The sequence below is a fragment of the Lepisosteus platostomus genome, chromosome 13 (genome assembly GCF_059453375.1).
Source record: "Lepisosteus platostomus isolate fLepPlt1 chromosome 13, fLepPlt1.hap1, whole genome shotgun sequence".
Lineage (NCBI taxonomy): Eukaryota > Metazoa > Chordata > Actinopteri > Semionotiformes > Lepisosteidae > Lepisosteus > Lepisosteus platostomus.
In genome coordinates this window covers 4,274,600-4,290,823 of record NC_142623.1, presented here as the reverse complement: position 1 = coordinate 4,290,823, position 16,224 = coordinate 4,274,600, and the positions used below count along the sequence as shown (strand labels likewise).

The 16,224-nt window shown below is 39.8% G+C and overlaps 1 protein-coding gene across 4 annotated transcripts; it reads left to right on the top strand.

Moving 5' to 3' along the window:
• The first annotated feature begins 2,258 nt into the window (after nt 1-2,258).
• ncmap (non-compact myelin associated protein) lies at nt 2,259-15,684 on the top strand. Of its 4 annotated transcripts, none has more exons than XM_088602675.1 (5): nt 2,259-3,405; nt 9,763-9,818; nt 12,108-12,208; nt 12,927-13,011; nt 13,557-15,684. In XM_088602675.1, the coding sequence occupies exons 3-5, from the start codon at nt 12,118-12,120 to the stop codon at nt 13,819-13,821; spliced, it is 441 nt and encodes a 146-aa protein (XP_088458801.1). In that variant the 5' UTR covers nt 2,259-3,405; nt 9,763-9,818; nt 12,108-12,117; the 3' UTR covers nt 13,822-15,684. The 4 variants fall into 4 exon arrangements, with proteins under 4 accessions (XP_088458801.1, XP_088458802.1, XP_088458800.1 ...); XM_088602676.1 differs by having other exon boundaries at nt 2,259-3,410; XM_088602674.1 differs by having other exon boundaries at nt 2,263-3,410; nt 12,105-12,208.
• The last annotated feature ends 540 nt before the right edge of the window (nt 15,685-16,224 follow it).

Here is a 16,224-nt window from a genome sequence, read left to right as displayed (position 1 = left end):
AACGTACTTTTCATGAAGTGGGCGTTTTGAGTCATCAGCCATATAAAACATTAAATCCTGTTTATATGTCTGACTAAGAAAATAATTGGGTTGATTGTTGAATTGTTGTAGGAAGAAAAACTAGCATATACAAGGTCATCCAGAATGACACCCCTGATTTAAAAGGTTTTTAAAGGATTGATGTAGCAATCCCCTGAGTACATGCTGTCCCAAACCAGAAACAAAAACAGGATTGGGAAGTTTGCTGCATGGATTATGTTGAAAATAATCTGTTTCTAATGCACATTTTGCTGTAGTTTCATCCTCGACAAGAGAAACATTGATCTCCTGAGGCCTGCTTGTGTCAACCATGGGCTGTATTAAGCAACCTCTGTTGGTGGGCTGTATCCCATTAGTACCCCAGATTAGTCCATCAAGGACTCTCTGGGGAAAGAATGATTAACCTCGCTGCCACTGAGATTTATCACTTCCTTTAAATCAATCTAAAGAACTATCCTGTAATTGACCAGGAGGGAGGGGAGAAGCATGTTGAGCACACAGCTCCATCAGTCCATCACCTCAGCAGGAGGCTGTGACCTGTGATTGGATTTCACCTGGGCATCCTGGCTTTGTGTCGGTTAATGAAAGCACAGAACCACACTGTGTTCTGTGGTTTTGCTATAATTGCTTTGGTGGCCCAGAAAGTGTTGGACCAAGATTTCCCGAAGAGACAAGTCACGGCACCGTACAAGATGTCATCCTTCAGCTGAGAAGTTAAACTGAGGTCTCACTCCTCCACCTGCTCTGCTGTGTCCTCTAACATGTCTAGCACCTTGAAATGAAAAGTACCATAAAATTATAGGAATTATTATAAAAATTGAGTCAGGTACTTGAAAAATAAATACTGGTATATTGTTGCAGACAAAAATCTCAATCTTTTATTTCATTTCTTTGGGTAGAACTGCACTCAGTCCTTTCCAACATGGTTCTACATAATTGATTAAATCCTGGAAATACAGTACACATTTTTAAAACCTTCACGTGCAGGGGAAACTTTGAACCCCAAATGCTGTGTCTAGGACATGAAAGAAGCCAATGAATGCTTAGTAATCATAGTGAATTGATTTTTAGCTGGGAGGTAAGGCAAGACCTGCGATCGACTGGAGTCCCATCCAGCGTGTATCCTGTCTTGCTTGCCAGGCTACCCTGCGTCCCTGCACTGGATAAAGTGGTTCGCAGATGGAGGGATTAAGAAAGACCTCTTACTCTTGCGCACAGAGTACCTCAGGAAATCTGTTCATCAGTTGTCAATATTTGAATTGATAATGTGTAGCTGAGAATGCCAATACTATTGAACGCAAAAGGAGTGATGAGTTAATAGATTACCATTCACTATTATTTACCAAATATTAGTAAGATTAGGGCTCAGTATCGAATCTAAACTTCAACAAATCCACCAATTCAAAATGACAAAACCGACAGTGGCTCTGTTTTCAGGAAGCTTCCCTGTTCAACCTGTTAGAAACCAGTCATGACATACTGCCTCAGTTTAGGTTCAATCATTAATAGCAGACTCAATGTTTTGATTTGATCTGGGCCCTAATTTTACTTTTTATCACCCCATGAAGCACTGTGCAGGTTACTTATTACCATTATCTACAGGAACAAATTAATTGCAGGAGCTGGACAAGGGTGCTGGTATCCTGGCGCCTTATTACGTGAAACGGGAGAGAGTGTTCTTGCTTCGAGGGGCTACTAAATAATTGGTGGATTTCAATTCCAAGCAGGTGTGTGATTTGTCAGCTATACAATATAGCAGTTTCTGCCGCCTGAAGGAATATCTTCCTGCAAGCTCATTCTGATCTCAGAGAGGACTCAAGCCGGAATCATGGGGGCATAAGAAAGAAACACAAACACACACAGCAGGATCAACACGCCAGCTCAGAGTGCTGCTTTGTTTTAAAAGAATTATCAGGCCTTCTGACACCACAGCTATGGTTTCAAAGTGTTTTGTTTTTATATCAACTGAAAGAGCAACCCCATTTCATGGGGTTTCATAGAATGTTCTTTCAGTGTAGCACATGAATTGATCAAGCCAGGCACGTCTGTACTCAGTGTACACATGAGGGAAAACCCACTGTGTTCTCAAACCATGGGGCAATAACAATTCAATCTGGTGCATTTATATTCCAGAATCACACACTTCTCTAATTCTGAGGCTGAGTGATCCATCTTTCTGTCTCGCCTAGTCCAGTCTGTATGCTTGAATTCCTGGCAGCCTTTAGTTCACTTGTGTGCCCTTCTTAGAAGTCAGTGAGGAAGTCAGTCTTTTCTCTGAGCTGCCTGAGGCTTATCATACCTCGTACAAAGCCTACGACAGAGAAAATAATGTAAGTAGCTTTGATACTATTCACAGTTAAAAGCTGTTCTTATATGATTCACTGTGGAAACAGCTGAAACGTCTCGGGGTTTAACGCCAACAGGGGATTTGTACAGAGGCCGTCTCTGTAAGACTGCGATGTGTGCGCGAATATCCATCTGAAAATCGACTTGGTCACCTCCTGAGCTGTCAGTCCCAGTCGTCAGATGCACAAAATAACACCCCAGCTTTCTAAGAGCTGAATTAATTTTTTTAAACACAAGAAGTACTGGTACAGAAGTCTTCCATGACAAAAGGACAGCATTTCCGTGGCAAGATTAGCGAAATGGGCAAGCTTTCAGCAGGAAAAGCGGTCCAACACTCGACGTGAGGAAAAGAAAACGGAATGGTGCTGTAGGTGCAGATCGTATTTGTTCCCGTGCGTATTTCTAGTGGTGTAAGACACTTTCCCGAGGAGATGCATAAAGACATTCACTGTTTTAACAGTGAGATAGCAAAGGAAACGACAGGCGTTGCTCTACAAAAACCTTAAGTTTTAATTAAACTTGCATTTAAGTTACTACTTGCCACTTTACGTCTTCCTTCAAATCACTCAAACAGGTCACTGAGTAATAAAATCTTTGCTGTTTGGCATCCATAAAACACAACCTTTGTGTGAGCGGTGAGCGGAGAAGCAGGGTGACTGCTCGGTCAGTAAGACACGGAGGCAGTGGGCAGGCTCTGTGCATGCTCACAAGCCCATAGGATGACACACTAAACCGAATAGCTGAACGCTTTGATCACCTGTAGCGCAGATCCGAGGCAGCTCAACTAGAAAAACCGGCTCTCGCAGGAATTACAGCACCATGGCGTTCACACATCAAGAGCTTGTACACTTTGATCGGCTCTAGGAGGAGGCTTTGGAGGAATTTCTCTGCCTCTCGCTCCTTCTTAAACCCCAAGTCCGACTATGACTCTGCGGTGGCGGAGGTCGGAGTACTGACCGGAGGAAGACTGAGCTGGAGTTCCAGAGACGGGCAGGAGCTCAGCTACACCTGCGGGGACAGGTAAGGTGAGGAGAGTCGAGTCTGATGCTCACTTATCTCGCAGCTCGTCGTTCTTTTCATGTATTACTGATTATTTCTCAAGTTAGAAACAATGTAGGCTAATGGAAGTTACACAGGTCAGGAAGCTGAAAGTTCAGATATCTCCTTTCCTTCGCTTCTATGAGGGAAACATTTCTTGTGTTTTCTAGTTTAGGTGGTATTATTTAATAATAATAGATTGTAACAATCGATTTTGTATTTAAATATTTCTGTATATAATGTATAATGGCCATTACATATTTAAACTTGTTTATAGGTAATAGTTATGACTTGTTTGGTTTTTTGTTAAACAACAAAAAACAAATACTGCGCTGGTTATAAACTATAAGAATATTTTATATAACAACCTAAACTATTATGAAATAAGTCAAATCTTGTAACAATAATTCTAGTGTCTATTTTGAGGTCATACTTCACAGGAAAAAATCTGATCTCTGCATTATAATTGGGTACTGTCTTAGTAAAGCACGTTGCTCTGTTGAACTTGTGATTCACCAGGTATCGTGAACATGTCTTTAAAACGGGATATCGATCCTGCCGAATTGAGAATTGTCGCTATAATACTACAGAAACAAAATACTGTTACCGAAGAGCATCCATTAATTGGTTGATATTGTGAGACATTTGTAAATGAAATGCGGCGCTTGTAGTACCTGAGATCACCTTGCAGTAAGGCATCTGGCGATCTCTAAATCGTCTGGCTCCATATGCAATTACACGGAGTGAGCTCTCTACTCACGAATAAAGCATCGAATGCTCTAACTCCAGACTGTTTTAAGGATTCACTGCGTGTATGGCTCTGCTCCTGGCCTTGGGACACAGCCTGCGTCCAGACTCCACACAAGGGGCTATTGAGCCTTCTCGCCTGCAGCACCGTGCCTGTAAAATCCGCTGCCCAATTCATTACAGATGCTACGACTGTGGACACTTGCGAAACTCGCTTAAAGGCGAATTATCTTTTTACTTAAGTTTGTTTCCTGATGAGGTACAGGCTCATGTGTAATTTAGTCATTTTCCCGGTTTCTCATTTATCTCTCAGCCCTCTCAGCCTTGAACGTTTTCAAAATACAATTGTAGCCTTTTCCTTATTATTTGAGTCATTAAGTAAGTCATATAAATAAGTTATGTAAGCATTTTGGTTGAAGGCACGCTGTGCTTGCTTTATTCGATGAGACCATTTACAAATGAAAATAAAAATCTGGCTCCATTTCTAAGAAACAACTTAACAGATGTTTTTTTTTAAAGCATCTGCCATCTACATAAGCTTCAATAATATAAGGGAAGTCCTGTGTTAACGTTTATGACATCTATTGAACTTTTAGCTGCAACTTTGAGAGACATGCTGTCCTCTGATGGGCATATCCAGTCGAGTCAATCTAGTCTAGTCTTCATGCCTGAGTGTATCAAATAAGCAGAAATGTGCAATTTGACAGTTCATAACATATTAAGTCGTGGCCATTGACCTGAATGATTTTTTTCTTGTTAAGGGCAAAAATCAGGTCCAGCTGGACAAACACACAAAATGTGATCATGTACTTTAGATTTTCCTTGGTTTTATTCTTGATCTAAAGAATATACTGTAGGGGAAGCTCATTCATTCTTACGTGAGTAAAGGAAGATTTTTTAAAATCATTTTCACAGTCTGAGTGACTAATAACTGACATACCAACCAAACGAGGGTACAGCTCGCAGGTAATTAAGCCGTTGCTGTCCAGTGTTCACTTAATAAATTACTTTGAAATAAATAAAAAAGGGAACTAGCAGCTGCTTTTGTTGTCCTATAAATCCTCTCTTGACATTGGTTGACTGTTCAAATATTGACCTTGGCTCCTGCCGAGCTTGAGATTTTGTTTATGACAGTACCTGTTTCCAGAGTGTTATATTCCAGAGCTCAGAAGAAGTGGGTTAGAGTAAGTGATATCAAGTGTCACTAATGGGCAAAGTGTAGGTAAAAGCATCATTTCAGTTCACGATTGCCTTTAAAAGGCATTTTCCACAAACAACTCATAACAGGGCAGGAGCATCCTTATGATTGGGAGAATCACATGATATGAGAATTTTTCAGAAATGTCATATTCAAAGTTTGCGTAAAATAATTACCAAAGATTTTGTTTTAAAAAAGCAGATGTTTGAATATCATTAATACCATCATGAAAGTTCACTGTTGAATTTGTTTTTTTAAATTCTGATTAGCGTTGTATCTTTTTGAGTCTTTTGTATTGGGGTGATTTTGCTCTGCTATAGATATTAATTCCTTTAGGTGTTCTACGCAGGTACACGAAATATGACATTTAAGTTAACAAAGAAACAGGGAAATTGACTGATGCTTCCTACAGTATATAATGAGGAAGTTAAATGTGGTTACCAAATACTGTAAATGTGGAGAGTCGTCTTTTCTTTCTTAAAATATTCCAAATAATGTCATGTGAAAACAAGATAATAAAGGTGACTCAGGAAAAGTGTACCTGAACAGTGTGTCTTTTGTTCTCCACAAGAGACCCCCTTTTTAAAAATAGCTGCAGTTCTAAAAGAAAGAGTGTTGTAATGGTTTATTTAATGGTTTCTCCAGTGTGTGTCTTTCTGAAGTCTTTATTTCAGGTTGCTAACCCTTTCCCCCCTAGCTGAAATGCTGCTGTATATTTCAGGTATAGCTTGGAGCTGGATCTATAACATTGCATCTGATATTGTATTACTATAGGACTTTGGTGATTTTATGATTCAACAGGTGATCTACAGAGCCCGTGTTTTTATTTTGAACATCACCTTGGTATTGTTGCTGGACTTGAGCAGGATTCGAGTTGGTTACAGCCAAAAGGCATAAGGAAATAAAAGATTGGTTAATAGAAGCCCATTGGCTGGGGTTCATCAAATAGTAGTTTCTTATACCACTAACCTTTTACTAGCCAGAGTTAGGATGGGGATTTTAGCCTGCACTTACCTGTTTAAATGAACTTAAAGCATTATGACAATAAAATAATTTGGGTGTATTTTCTTGGGTGTATTAATATTACTGTATAAACCAAATGGTTCTGCAGTATCTAGTCCAATGAGCTGTTGCCAGAGCACACCTTGTAATTATCTTTGTATGATGCATTTAAGTTTGTGCCCTGCCAGTCATTTTGAAGCATTCTATTGGAACACGCGTGTAGTTCATTTCAGGAATGTGCCACAGGTGAACGCACTGGATAAGAGCAGGCGCTTTGTGTGGGCTGTCTGCTGCACTCCTAAATCAAAACCTCCACAACCGCTGTTGGAAATCAGATGGGTCTCCACTAGATTCTCTTATGGTTCAGTTTTCTATTGAATTCTGCTTCCTCATTTTCTTGTTCTCCTTCCTCATGCTACTTTCCCAACCAAATAAGTTGGTTGGCAGCTACATGGTAGCCCAGCATAGGACAGCTAGACAGAGCAGTGTAAGATGCTTACTTACATCACTATGCAATGGGCCATCTAAAATGAGCGACACAGAAGATTCTTATTTCTGTCTTGCAGCACAATAAGTGTTTTGCTTATGCAACCTTGTGCAGTTATCTTGCATTATTCCCCATCAGTGTGGACAAATGAATTGCTCATGTGAAACTGCAAATTTGCATGTGCACAATCGTGAATAATTTAATTAGCTGGGTGTTGACTGGTGTCTATTGCTAATACATGATCCAGCACGTTTTATTCGGGGGCTCAGGTATCTGGTTATGCTTATGGGATTTTTCTCTCTTTTGGAGCACCTGAGTTCTGCTTAAGGTCCAATAAGTGGGAAAAGGCTTAAGAATCTGAGGTGCTCTCTTTTGGAGAAGCTTTAGGTTTGAACATGTAAAACTTCTGATGAATAGAAAGGCCAATTCTTCCTCTCACCTAATAATCAATACAGAGTTGTTTCTGATGTATTCCTTTGGTTATTTAAAGAGGTACTTCACTGGAGAACAAATTCTGATTTTCAGTGACAACCTGAAGATAATTATGGACATCAACGCTTGTAAAAAGTGATTGGTAATGTCAGTATATGGCATAATTTAGCGCATAAAGCATAGTTTATGAATGTATACCAATAATGAAAATAAAATATAAATGTTAAGAAACTGTCAAAACCAGCCTCTGATAGATAATGGTTCCAGAATATCAGACATACAGTATACTGAATGTGCATACAGCCTGTCTAGAATAATGTTTGCATTTATCATTTATATGTATCAAATTCGTAACAACATGAGGGAGAGCTTTATAAATAACGCTATGGTATTTTCTCTGAAAAGAGGTCTTTATGCACAGTGTAGTTTGATCTTTGACTTAACAATGATCATTTGTTTCTGAACGTTCTCAAAACTGGATAGGGAGCTTATAGCCTAGAAACCTTAATCCCTTTTCTGATTCATATCTGAAACACAATGGACACAGGCCTAAAAAGACTGGTTCTCTGGTTTCTTATCCTGAGAATAGTTTATTTTATCAAAGAGGTCACGCTAAAATGGAACTGATCCCTTCAATTCACCTGTTTTCCACTGCCCATCATTTCTTTGGGTGAAGGCTAAAGCCTTGTTTTAAGAACTGGGCTTAAGAAAATAGCCAAATCACTTTGTGCTTTAAATAGATTATCCTATAATCGTCAAATTTGCAAATTAAAAGCCATAAAATAATATTTAATGAGGCAGGTAAAAACTTTATATATCTGTTATTAAGATGACATGGAATGATGGATCTTCATAGAGCTTTTGAATGAAACATTCCCTTCCTTTTTGTGAATTCACTCTTGTTTTATAATGGTTTATAATAGTATCACACCCGATGAAGGCTCCACAGCCGAAATGTTGTGTCTCCTTTTTTCTCTTTTCAACATGGAATAAACCTTTAACTTGTTCTTTTGTAGCCTACCCATGCTGATGCAGCTACCCACCTGAACTTCTTGTTTTATAATGCCTGTGAAGGTCTTGACACCTTTGAAGTATTTTGTTTAAAGAAACACAGTCAGCATTGTGACTTCCTGAATACATTTAATTTTATTTCATTAACTCAGATTTGTAGACAGGCAACTTACATAGCAAGAAATTTCTTAAAACTATTGAATGGTGTATATCTGTATTTGAGCATTTTTAATTAATTTTGAGTCAAAACAATTAAATACAGCAGATAAAAAGAAAGAATGGGGAGTTCATACAAAATTCAATTTTAAATGGGGGAAAAGCATATGTGAGCATAGTCACAGTTTTTCACTTGTCAGAGTGTATTCTAGCCCTGCATATTGTTATGAGGTCTGCAAATGAATCTCCACCCAACCTTGTAGAATTGATTTTTATTATGTGTCTGAAGATTTATAGCAACTTGGAAACCGTCATTGAACAGGAACAGTCAAGAGCTAAGAAGCAAAGCTACATCAGTCACATCCTAAAGAATATTAGTCACATGTAACCAAAAGTAATTTACCGCTGGGCACTCCCAAAACACATGCAGATAGGAATCAGCCACACCTTGACAGCATCTGTAACAAACAGGGTCAGATGCAATCTTCAAAGATGTGTCTGCTTGTATAGACTATACAAAATGCACTTATGGAGCAAGCACAGGGGTTTTCCTGATGGTCTTCACTGTTGCATTGAACAATATGGGCATTTGTGAAAAACACCAAAATTGTCCAATTGAATCAATTAAAAAAGATCCAACCTTGTTAAATGTTTTCTGTGTTTCAGATTTTCATGGGAACTCCTTAATATTTCCCTGATGACATTCTCTTCTGAAGGTTTACCATATATTTGCTGTTTTCAAATGCTTGTTATACTACAGACTTTGTATAATGGCTTAGAATAGTGTATATTTAGGTATTGGCTGTAATATCACTTCTATTGTCTTTGAAAATGCTTATAACTGTTGAGGTACTTCGATAGTATTATTTATCTAAACCTTTCATTCAAGGAAACCGAGAAACATCATATAGAGTGTCATCGACAAATGGTTTAATAAACTCCAAATGTACAATACCATAGCCCCTAACCGGAAACTCTGAGACTCTAAAGGAATTTGCACTGGGAAATGAAACAATGTAAGGTGCAGATACGTCAGTAATTTGAGGTGTTCGTGGGGCCAGCAGGGGGCGCTCACCCTGCAGTGTGTGGGTCCTAATGCCTCCAGATAAAAAGACTATACTGTAATAAAAAGGTGACGACATCAGGGTGAGGCATAGCACTGAGGTCCTGACTCTTAGTGGTCATTAAAAAATTCCCAGGGTGTTTCTCGAAAAGAGTAGAGGTTTCCTGCTGACCTCAACAGTCATGGCCTCCTAATAATCCCCATCCATTAATTGGCTTTATCGTTCTGTTCTTCTCCCTACAGGTAGCTGGTGTGTGGTGAGAGTATCGGCGCACTCTGGCTGCTGTCGCATCATCCAGGTGGGTCTTCACACTGGAGGTGGTGGAGGGGAGTCCCCATTACCTGTAAAGCATAACTTGAACAGAATAAAGGGGCATTTCCCCACCTCCTCTGACAGAAGGGACCTGAAGCACTTGAATGTATCAGATGCTTCTTTTCCTTTTCATTGACATCAACAGCATTGGCTTTATGCGAAATGTAAAAGATGTGACGTTTTTATCTGTTGTTTTCCATGTCATTACTGCATTCCATCTTGCATTCTTAAAGTTCCTTCTGGCTCTGTCAGATTCTGAAACATACAAAGGCTGTCCGGGATCTCTAGGTGTGCTCGTATGTAATTAGTTGTGAAAGGTTGCAAGTTTAGCTCTTAATGAACAAAGTTTAGAGGAGCAATCTGTTCACAGGTAGCTATATTGTGTAATCTAAAGCACCCTATAACACTACCCCAGGGAAGCTGGTGTCTAAAAAGGCAAGAAAAATAAAATCTGCTTATACTTGAAGCCATCCTCACATGTTTTGGTATATAGAAGGAGCAGGCATAAAGATACTATGTTTCTAGAAGGCAGAACGTTTTTTGAGTTTGATTGTGATTCTGAGCCTGATTTCCTCATTGGGCAAATTGCTTCTACCAAATGCTAATACCAAAATTGCAAATCTATTATACCAGTAATGATTGCCTGCAAGCAAAACAAACACCTCCATTTAACAGAAAACTTTCACTTTGACTGGATTTAAATGTATATTTTTGTCAAGATGGTCTCAGACCAAAGCTTGACTTTAAAAAAACAAAAATGTGCATATATGAACTAACAATCAAAAAATACAACGCACTTTAAAGTCCATCTGCAGTTAAAGCTCCTGTAATATCTATGTGCAGACCTTCTCTGGTGTACCTAAAGAACTACTATGAATATGGTTGTAAAGTGGACACATTAAGTACAGGTGTTACTGTGTAACAGCTGGAATGGCAGGGGTCAAATGGCTTCAATACTCTTTTTCCTTCAAGAGATAATGATTGTTCTGAGAGTTGGGTTTCCTTCAGGTTCCCATGATGGACTGGCCTCCTTCCAGGGTGTATCAGGCATTGTGCCTGTTGCTTGCTGGGATAGGCTCCCCCACAATCCTGAATTGGCCAAAGCAGTTAGAAAGTGGATGGAGGAATGGATTTCATTATTTTTTTCTGCTTGGATGCTTGAAATGTTTCTAATGTCATTCTCCCTCACCACTGTCAGTTGTTAATCACCTCATCTTATGCTTCTTATAACTCTTATGCTACCCTTTAACTAGTTATTTTCAATTCATCTGGGTGAAACTTTCATCCAAAGCAACTTACATTTCTGCTAATTCCAACAGCTGGGTATTTTATTATAGCGCTTTGACTGAAGGACCTCGCTCAAAGTTACGACCACAGTGTCTCACCTGGAATTTGAACACACAACCTTCCAGTTCTGATTCCAGAATCCTTAACAACTCGTTCACAACAGCAAGTCTTGCAAACAATTAAGTAATTAAAAACTGACATCTTAAGCACCCAAAGTTATATGGCATAGTACAGTGTGTAGAGCCACCAAGAATAAATAGGATGTTTTTTCTGACAGGCAAAGGGAATATCATTCTTGTCAATGTAAGTGCGTAATTAAGAGGCCCCAGGTGACCATGCTTCATTCCTGTGACTTAATGTAGGAATGAGTGTGTCTCTTCAAGGAGATGTTTTACTTATTTTCACACAGAGCAGTTCTCCATGTCACGTAGGCTCTGGGGATATTCCTCATCCTGACACATCTTTAAAACCTCTTTAAAAATTAATTTTCGAAACAATTACTGCTACCACTTCTGGCCTAATTAAACATGCTGAGGTGTGCTTCATGAATGCCAGTTTCGCTCCAGTTTCCTCCCACAGTCCATAGCCGTACTAGTAGGTGAATTCTGGGAAGGCCGGTCCTGGTGTGAGTGTGTGAGTGTCTGTGTCTGCTCATGGATGGACTGGCGTCCTGCCCAGGGTGTACTCCACCCTGTCCTGTTGCCTGCCAGGGTAGGCGCCAACTCCCCTGAGGATCCTGTGTTAGATGAAGTGGTTAGAAAATGGATGGCTGGTCTTCCTGTTTAATCTCGCTGATATTTTCTTTGAACCGTGCCCTTGTCTTTGCTCAGGTGCCCTGTCACTCCCCCGGTCTCCTGTTGTGTCCAAAGTTAAAATCTCAACACCTTCCTAAAAGGGAAAATGAGAACTCCCCTGGCTGAGATCTATTTTATTTGATAAAAAAACACAAACGTGGTTCAGTTTTAAATGTTTTCTTTTTCTCCAGGAGGTTCCTGAAGATGCAGGGTACAACAGTACAGCCAGTGCCAAGTGTCACCACAGCTCCCTTGAACACCACCACCATGTCCAGAGAGCAGATTCTCATTCAGAGTAAGACGCCAGCGTTGCATCGCTTGCTTGTTTCTTGTAGGGTTTCCAGAATGGCACAGTTCGGTGAAGGTCTGGGATGTGTTTAATTTGTGACAAAAGCAGCCATTTCCAAAGGACAATGGGAGAAGACAAATACCAGCTGTAGGCCCCACACCATCCTGCATTCCAGCAGTGTTACAGAGGGGTTTACAATCTGGGTCCAGCCAGGTTATTGCCATGATTGGGTGTCTGAGGGACCATTACCAATGGCATTGGAATCACAGAAAATATTATCACTTCTGGCACAATGGCTGCTAATGTTGTCCCTGCCTTGCAGTTACTCCTGAGGCATCACATACAACAGTTATTTCTTACATGTCACATACAGCAGGTGTGTGTTTAAATGCAAGGTAAGGAGTTAAGTAGAAGTGAAGAACTCCTATGGTCCCGTTGTAAATGAGTTTTTGCTCAGCTTACTCCATAACACCAAGTTATTAATGCAAAACACGTTAGGAAGTAGTCGCTCCTGTGTAACGTTTGTCAGTGCCGAGTGTTTCAGCACAATCATTTAGATCCTCTTTGTTAAGTTAACTGTGACTTCAGACACTAAAGTTCATTATGATTTAACCTGTAGAATATTGTAGGATCATTTCTCAAGACACTGTGATCCTACACTTGTAGGTACAAACGACTCATGAGACAAAAATATTCTATTAAAACTGCTGTCTATTTTTTTCAGGTTCGGGGGCTATGATTGCTGTAATTGTCATTGGGATTACTATCATACTTGGAATAATCCTGATCATATTAATGATATATAACAGGTAAAATATTCAGATTATTTAAAAAAAACCTACAGAAATATTTCACCCTACATAACACATTCCATTTACATAAACAATTCCTAACTAATAGCTACTGTATGTAGCCCTGTGCTCTTTTTAGATTCTGACTGGAACTGTTTGATTGCTGAACATTACTATTTTATTACAATTCTGTGCTAAGATTTACAAAGTCTTAATTATACCTAACTTGTGATTTTATGGTGGGTAAAAGCCAAAAATGGACATACAGTTCAAATTAACCCAATTATCAAGTCAATTAGGAGTTCAGTGCGAACTTGTGCTAAAACCTGCATATGTGTGGGGCTTGAGCAACAGGATCAGTAACTCCTGGGGTCTAGAATAAGTACAATATACATCTATTGTGCTCCGTGTGATTTGTCAAACAGACACTCAGTCTGTTTCATTCAATTTATCGGTTTCCCAGTTTCTCTGTTACATTAGACAAAAATTAAAAACTGCAGTAGAAGAAAATTTAGTCGTAACCCGAACCAGAATTGTCTCCTCTTTGTTTTTTCCCACTACAGGAAAACGCATGTCTCACGGGTACTGGGGACAAGGTCTCGCAAGAAGATGTGGTCCTCAACAGCTCAGACCAACCTGCCCATGGGGAATCTGGGCAGCAACAGCTGTGCTTCAGGAAGCCAGTATCGAAATGAAAATGGCATCTCGGAAAACGAATTTAGACTCCCCAGGGTGGAGATGCACCAGAACGTCTTTGTCCTCTATGCCACAGACACCGAGCCTGTTCCGGTGTCTGTGCACAGCTCCTCTTCCTTGGAGAACACATAACATCTCAGCAGCAAAGCTGGTGGAGCCGTGGAACAAGTCTGAAGTCTACTGGAACTGTGCAGTTTACTACGTTCTTAGGATACACACTCATAACTGAACCAGTACTGAGCTGCTCGGTCCTCGGTCCTGTCCTTGAGAGCACTGCATTGGAAAACTCCCATGCTGTTTGGAAGGACGCAAACCAGACACTTAATAGAAGGCAAACAGGTCTTGAAATCTTTAAACCTGTGAGCAACAGGGCTAAAGTGCTGTGATACTCTAGTGTTCACCAGCAGTGTTTCCATGGCTGTGTATCCAAGTGTTGTGCATACTAGTAGTCAATGAGTGTCGGACTCAGAAAGTGGCACCACAGAACTTTTCTAGGTTTTGTGAACTTTATTGTTCTCCTTTCTCTGATCTGTAAAAGCCCTCATTGTTAAAAGGGATGTATGTAGACAGTGTGTGCAGTGTCTCGATTGGACCGCAATGCTACTGAGCTAAACAGTTTCCTTTTTGAAACCCAGAAGGTTTCAGCCCTAAGTTAGACCATGGATCTCCATCCCTGGTGCAGGGTTTTCTGGGTAACGACTGCAGTATGTCACAAACTTTGAAGAACCTAGAATAAATTAACTGTGATCTATTAAGCAAGACACGTGTTAAAAGTATTAACAAGTTAGCAAAGATTGTTTGGGTCAAAAACCTCCGTTCAGCGCTGTTTGGAATCTGGTGTTTTTTTTCCACTCTTAGGTTAAGAAGGAGACCCTAAAAGAAGTTTAGGATTCTGTTGTATCTCTTAGGCTTTGAAAAAAGGTTGGACACACAGGAGTGATTTGTTTCAGAATTATCTGCCTTAACGGAACAAATTACTTGCTTATTTCATCTATAACTTATAATTACCATATTAACATTCCAACAGTCCATCAGAAAACTGCTTATTCTTGTTCAGGGTCACAGCAAACTGGAGTCAATTCTGGAGTCACAGGGCCCAGGGTGGGACAACACCATGAACAGGCCTTCCCAATCCTTAGAAACAGGCGATTTAGGATTAGGGTTAGGTTAATAACCTGTAATATACACTGTATTGGGGCACTCTGGAAGAAGGTTTAAGTCCTTTCATTGAGGTGATGTTTAATCTGAGCCTTTTCAACAAAATCAAGGATTTTATCTCCTTTTTCTCCCCCCCCCCTCTGGCTGAAGCATTCATTCCTGGTTGATGTTTTGTACATTTTTTTTAATTGAAATGACCTTGATTTCCATGTAATAAAGCAAATCATGTCCTCTCTACTGTTTCTCAGACCTGCGTTAGGCAGGTGACAATAGCCTGTAATAAAGTGCTTTAGAGGAAGTTCTGCATCTATATAGACCTTTATGTAGGATTTATGTTTTCAGGTTTTGTAATGAAATGGGAAACGTTTCAACCTGCTTTCCTGGTGAAAGTCTGGTGATCCTGATATTGTAAAAAATGACTTTACTTGCAATGCTTGCCGGTGTTTTGAAGAGGAAGGAAACTCATAGGTACAGTATAAGTAAACCTAAAATGAAAGCACATGGCTATAACTGTAAAAAGAACCTTTATACATCAATACAAGATGTTGCTTTTGATCAACTTGAGCCTGGAGATTTTTCTGACATGGTTATGTATCCAGAACTGCTCTCTGGCATCAAGAAATGTCACTAGACTGAATTATTCAAGATTTACTGTATATGTATATATAATTGAAATCAATGTCTATGCAATGATAGTGTTACATGTTCCTATAACAGGCTGGATTTAATGTTGAGCAATTATGCTTGCTTTCTGCTGGTGTTGGAATAATAAGCCACAGTAAGAAGTTTTGTGTCCTAATTTTTAAGAAGAATAAATAAATGGAGCTTTTATTTAAAGTATGGCGTCCTCTCAGAAAACATATTGCTTTTATAATAAAGAAATTGCGTTATATTGTCATAAAAATTACACTTTACATATGTAACTGTCGTCCTAGAAGGCTTGATATCCCCACTTCCTTTGAAGAGAAACCTTGTCTTGCTTTGCATCAGCTTCCCATGCTATATTCCCGACTATATTGGTATTTCCCTTTTTTGTTTTACTTACATTTGAGAGATTTATCATTTGAACTATTAATCCAGACATCATAGCTCATGTATGATTTAGGGTAGATGCTTGACCTTATGTAAATGAAACTCCCAAAATGGCAGCACATGAGTGAGCCCTGCCCAGCTGGGTGGAGCTTGAGTGGCCAGCAGTTTCCCTGGTTGGTGCACAGGAGTAGCCCATGTGACTTACAGGTTGGCCAATGAGCTTTCAGAGCTGTGACACTCTCCCCTCAAAGCTGGGTCTGAATGAGAAATGGACAGCTCAGGATCAGTGCATGTTTCAGGGAGACAGAGATGGCCTCCTCTCCTCCATGCTAGTACAAAGGGTGG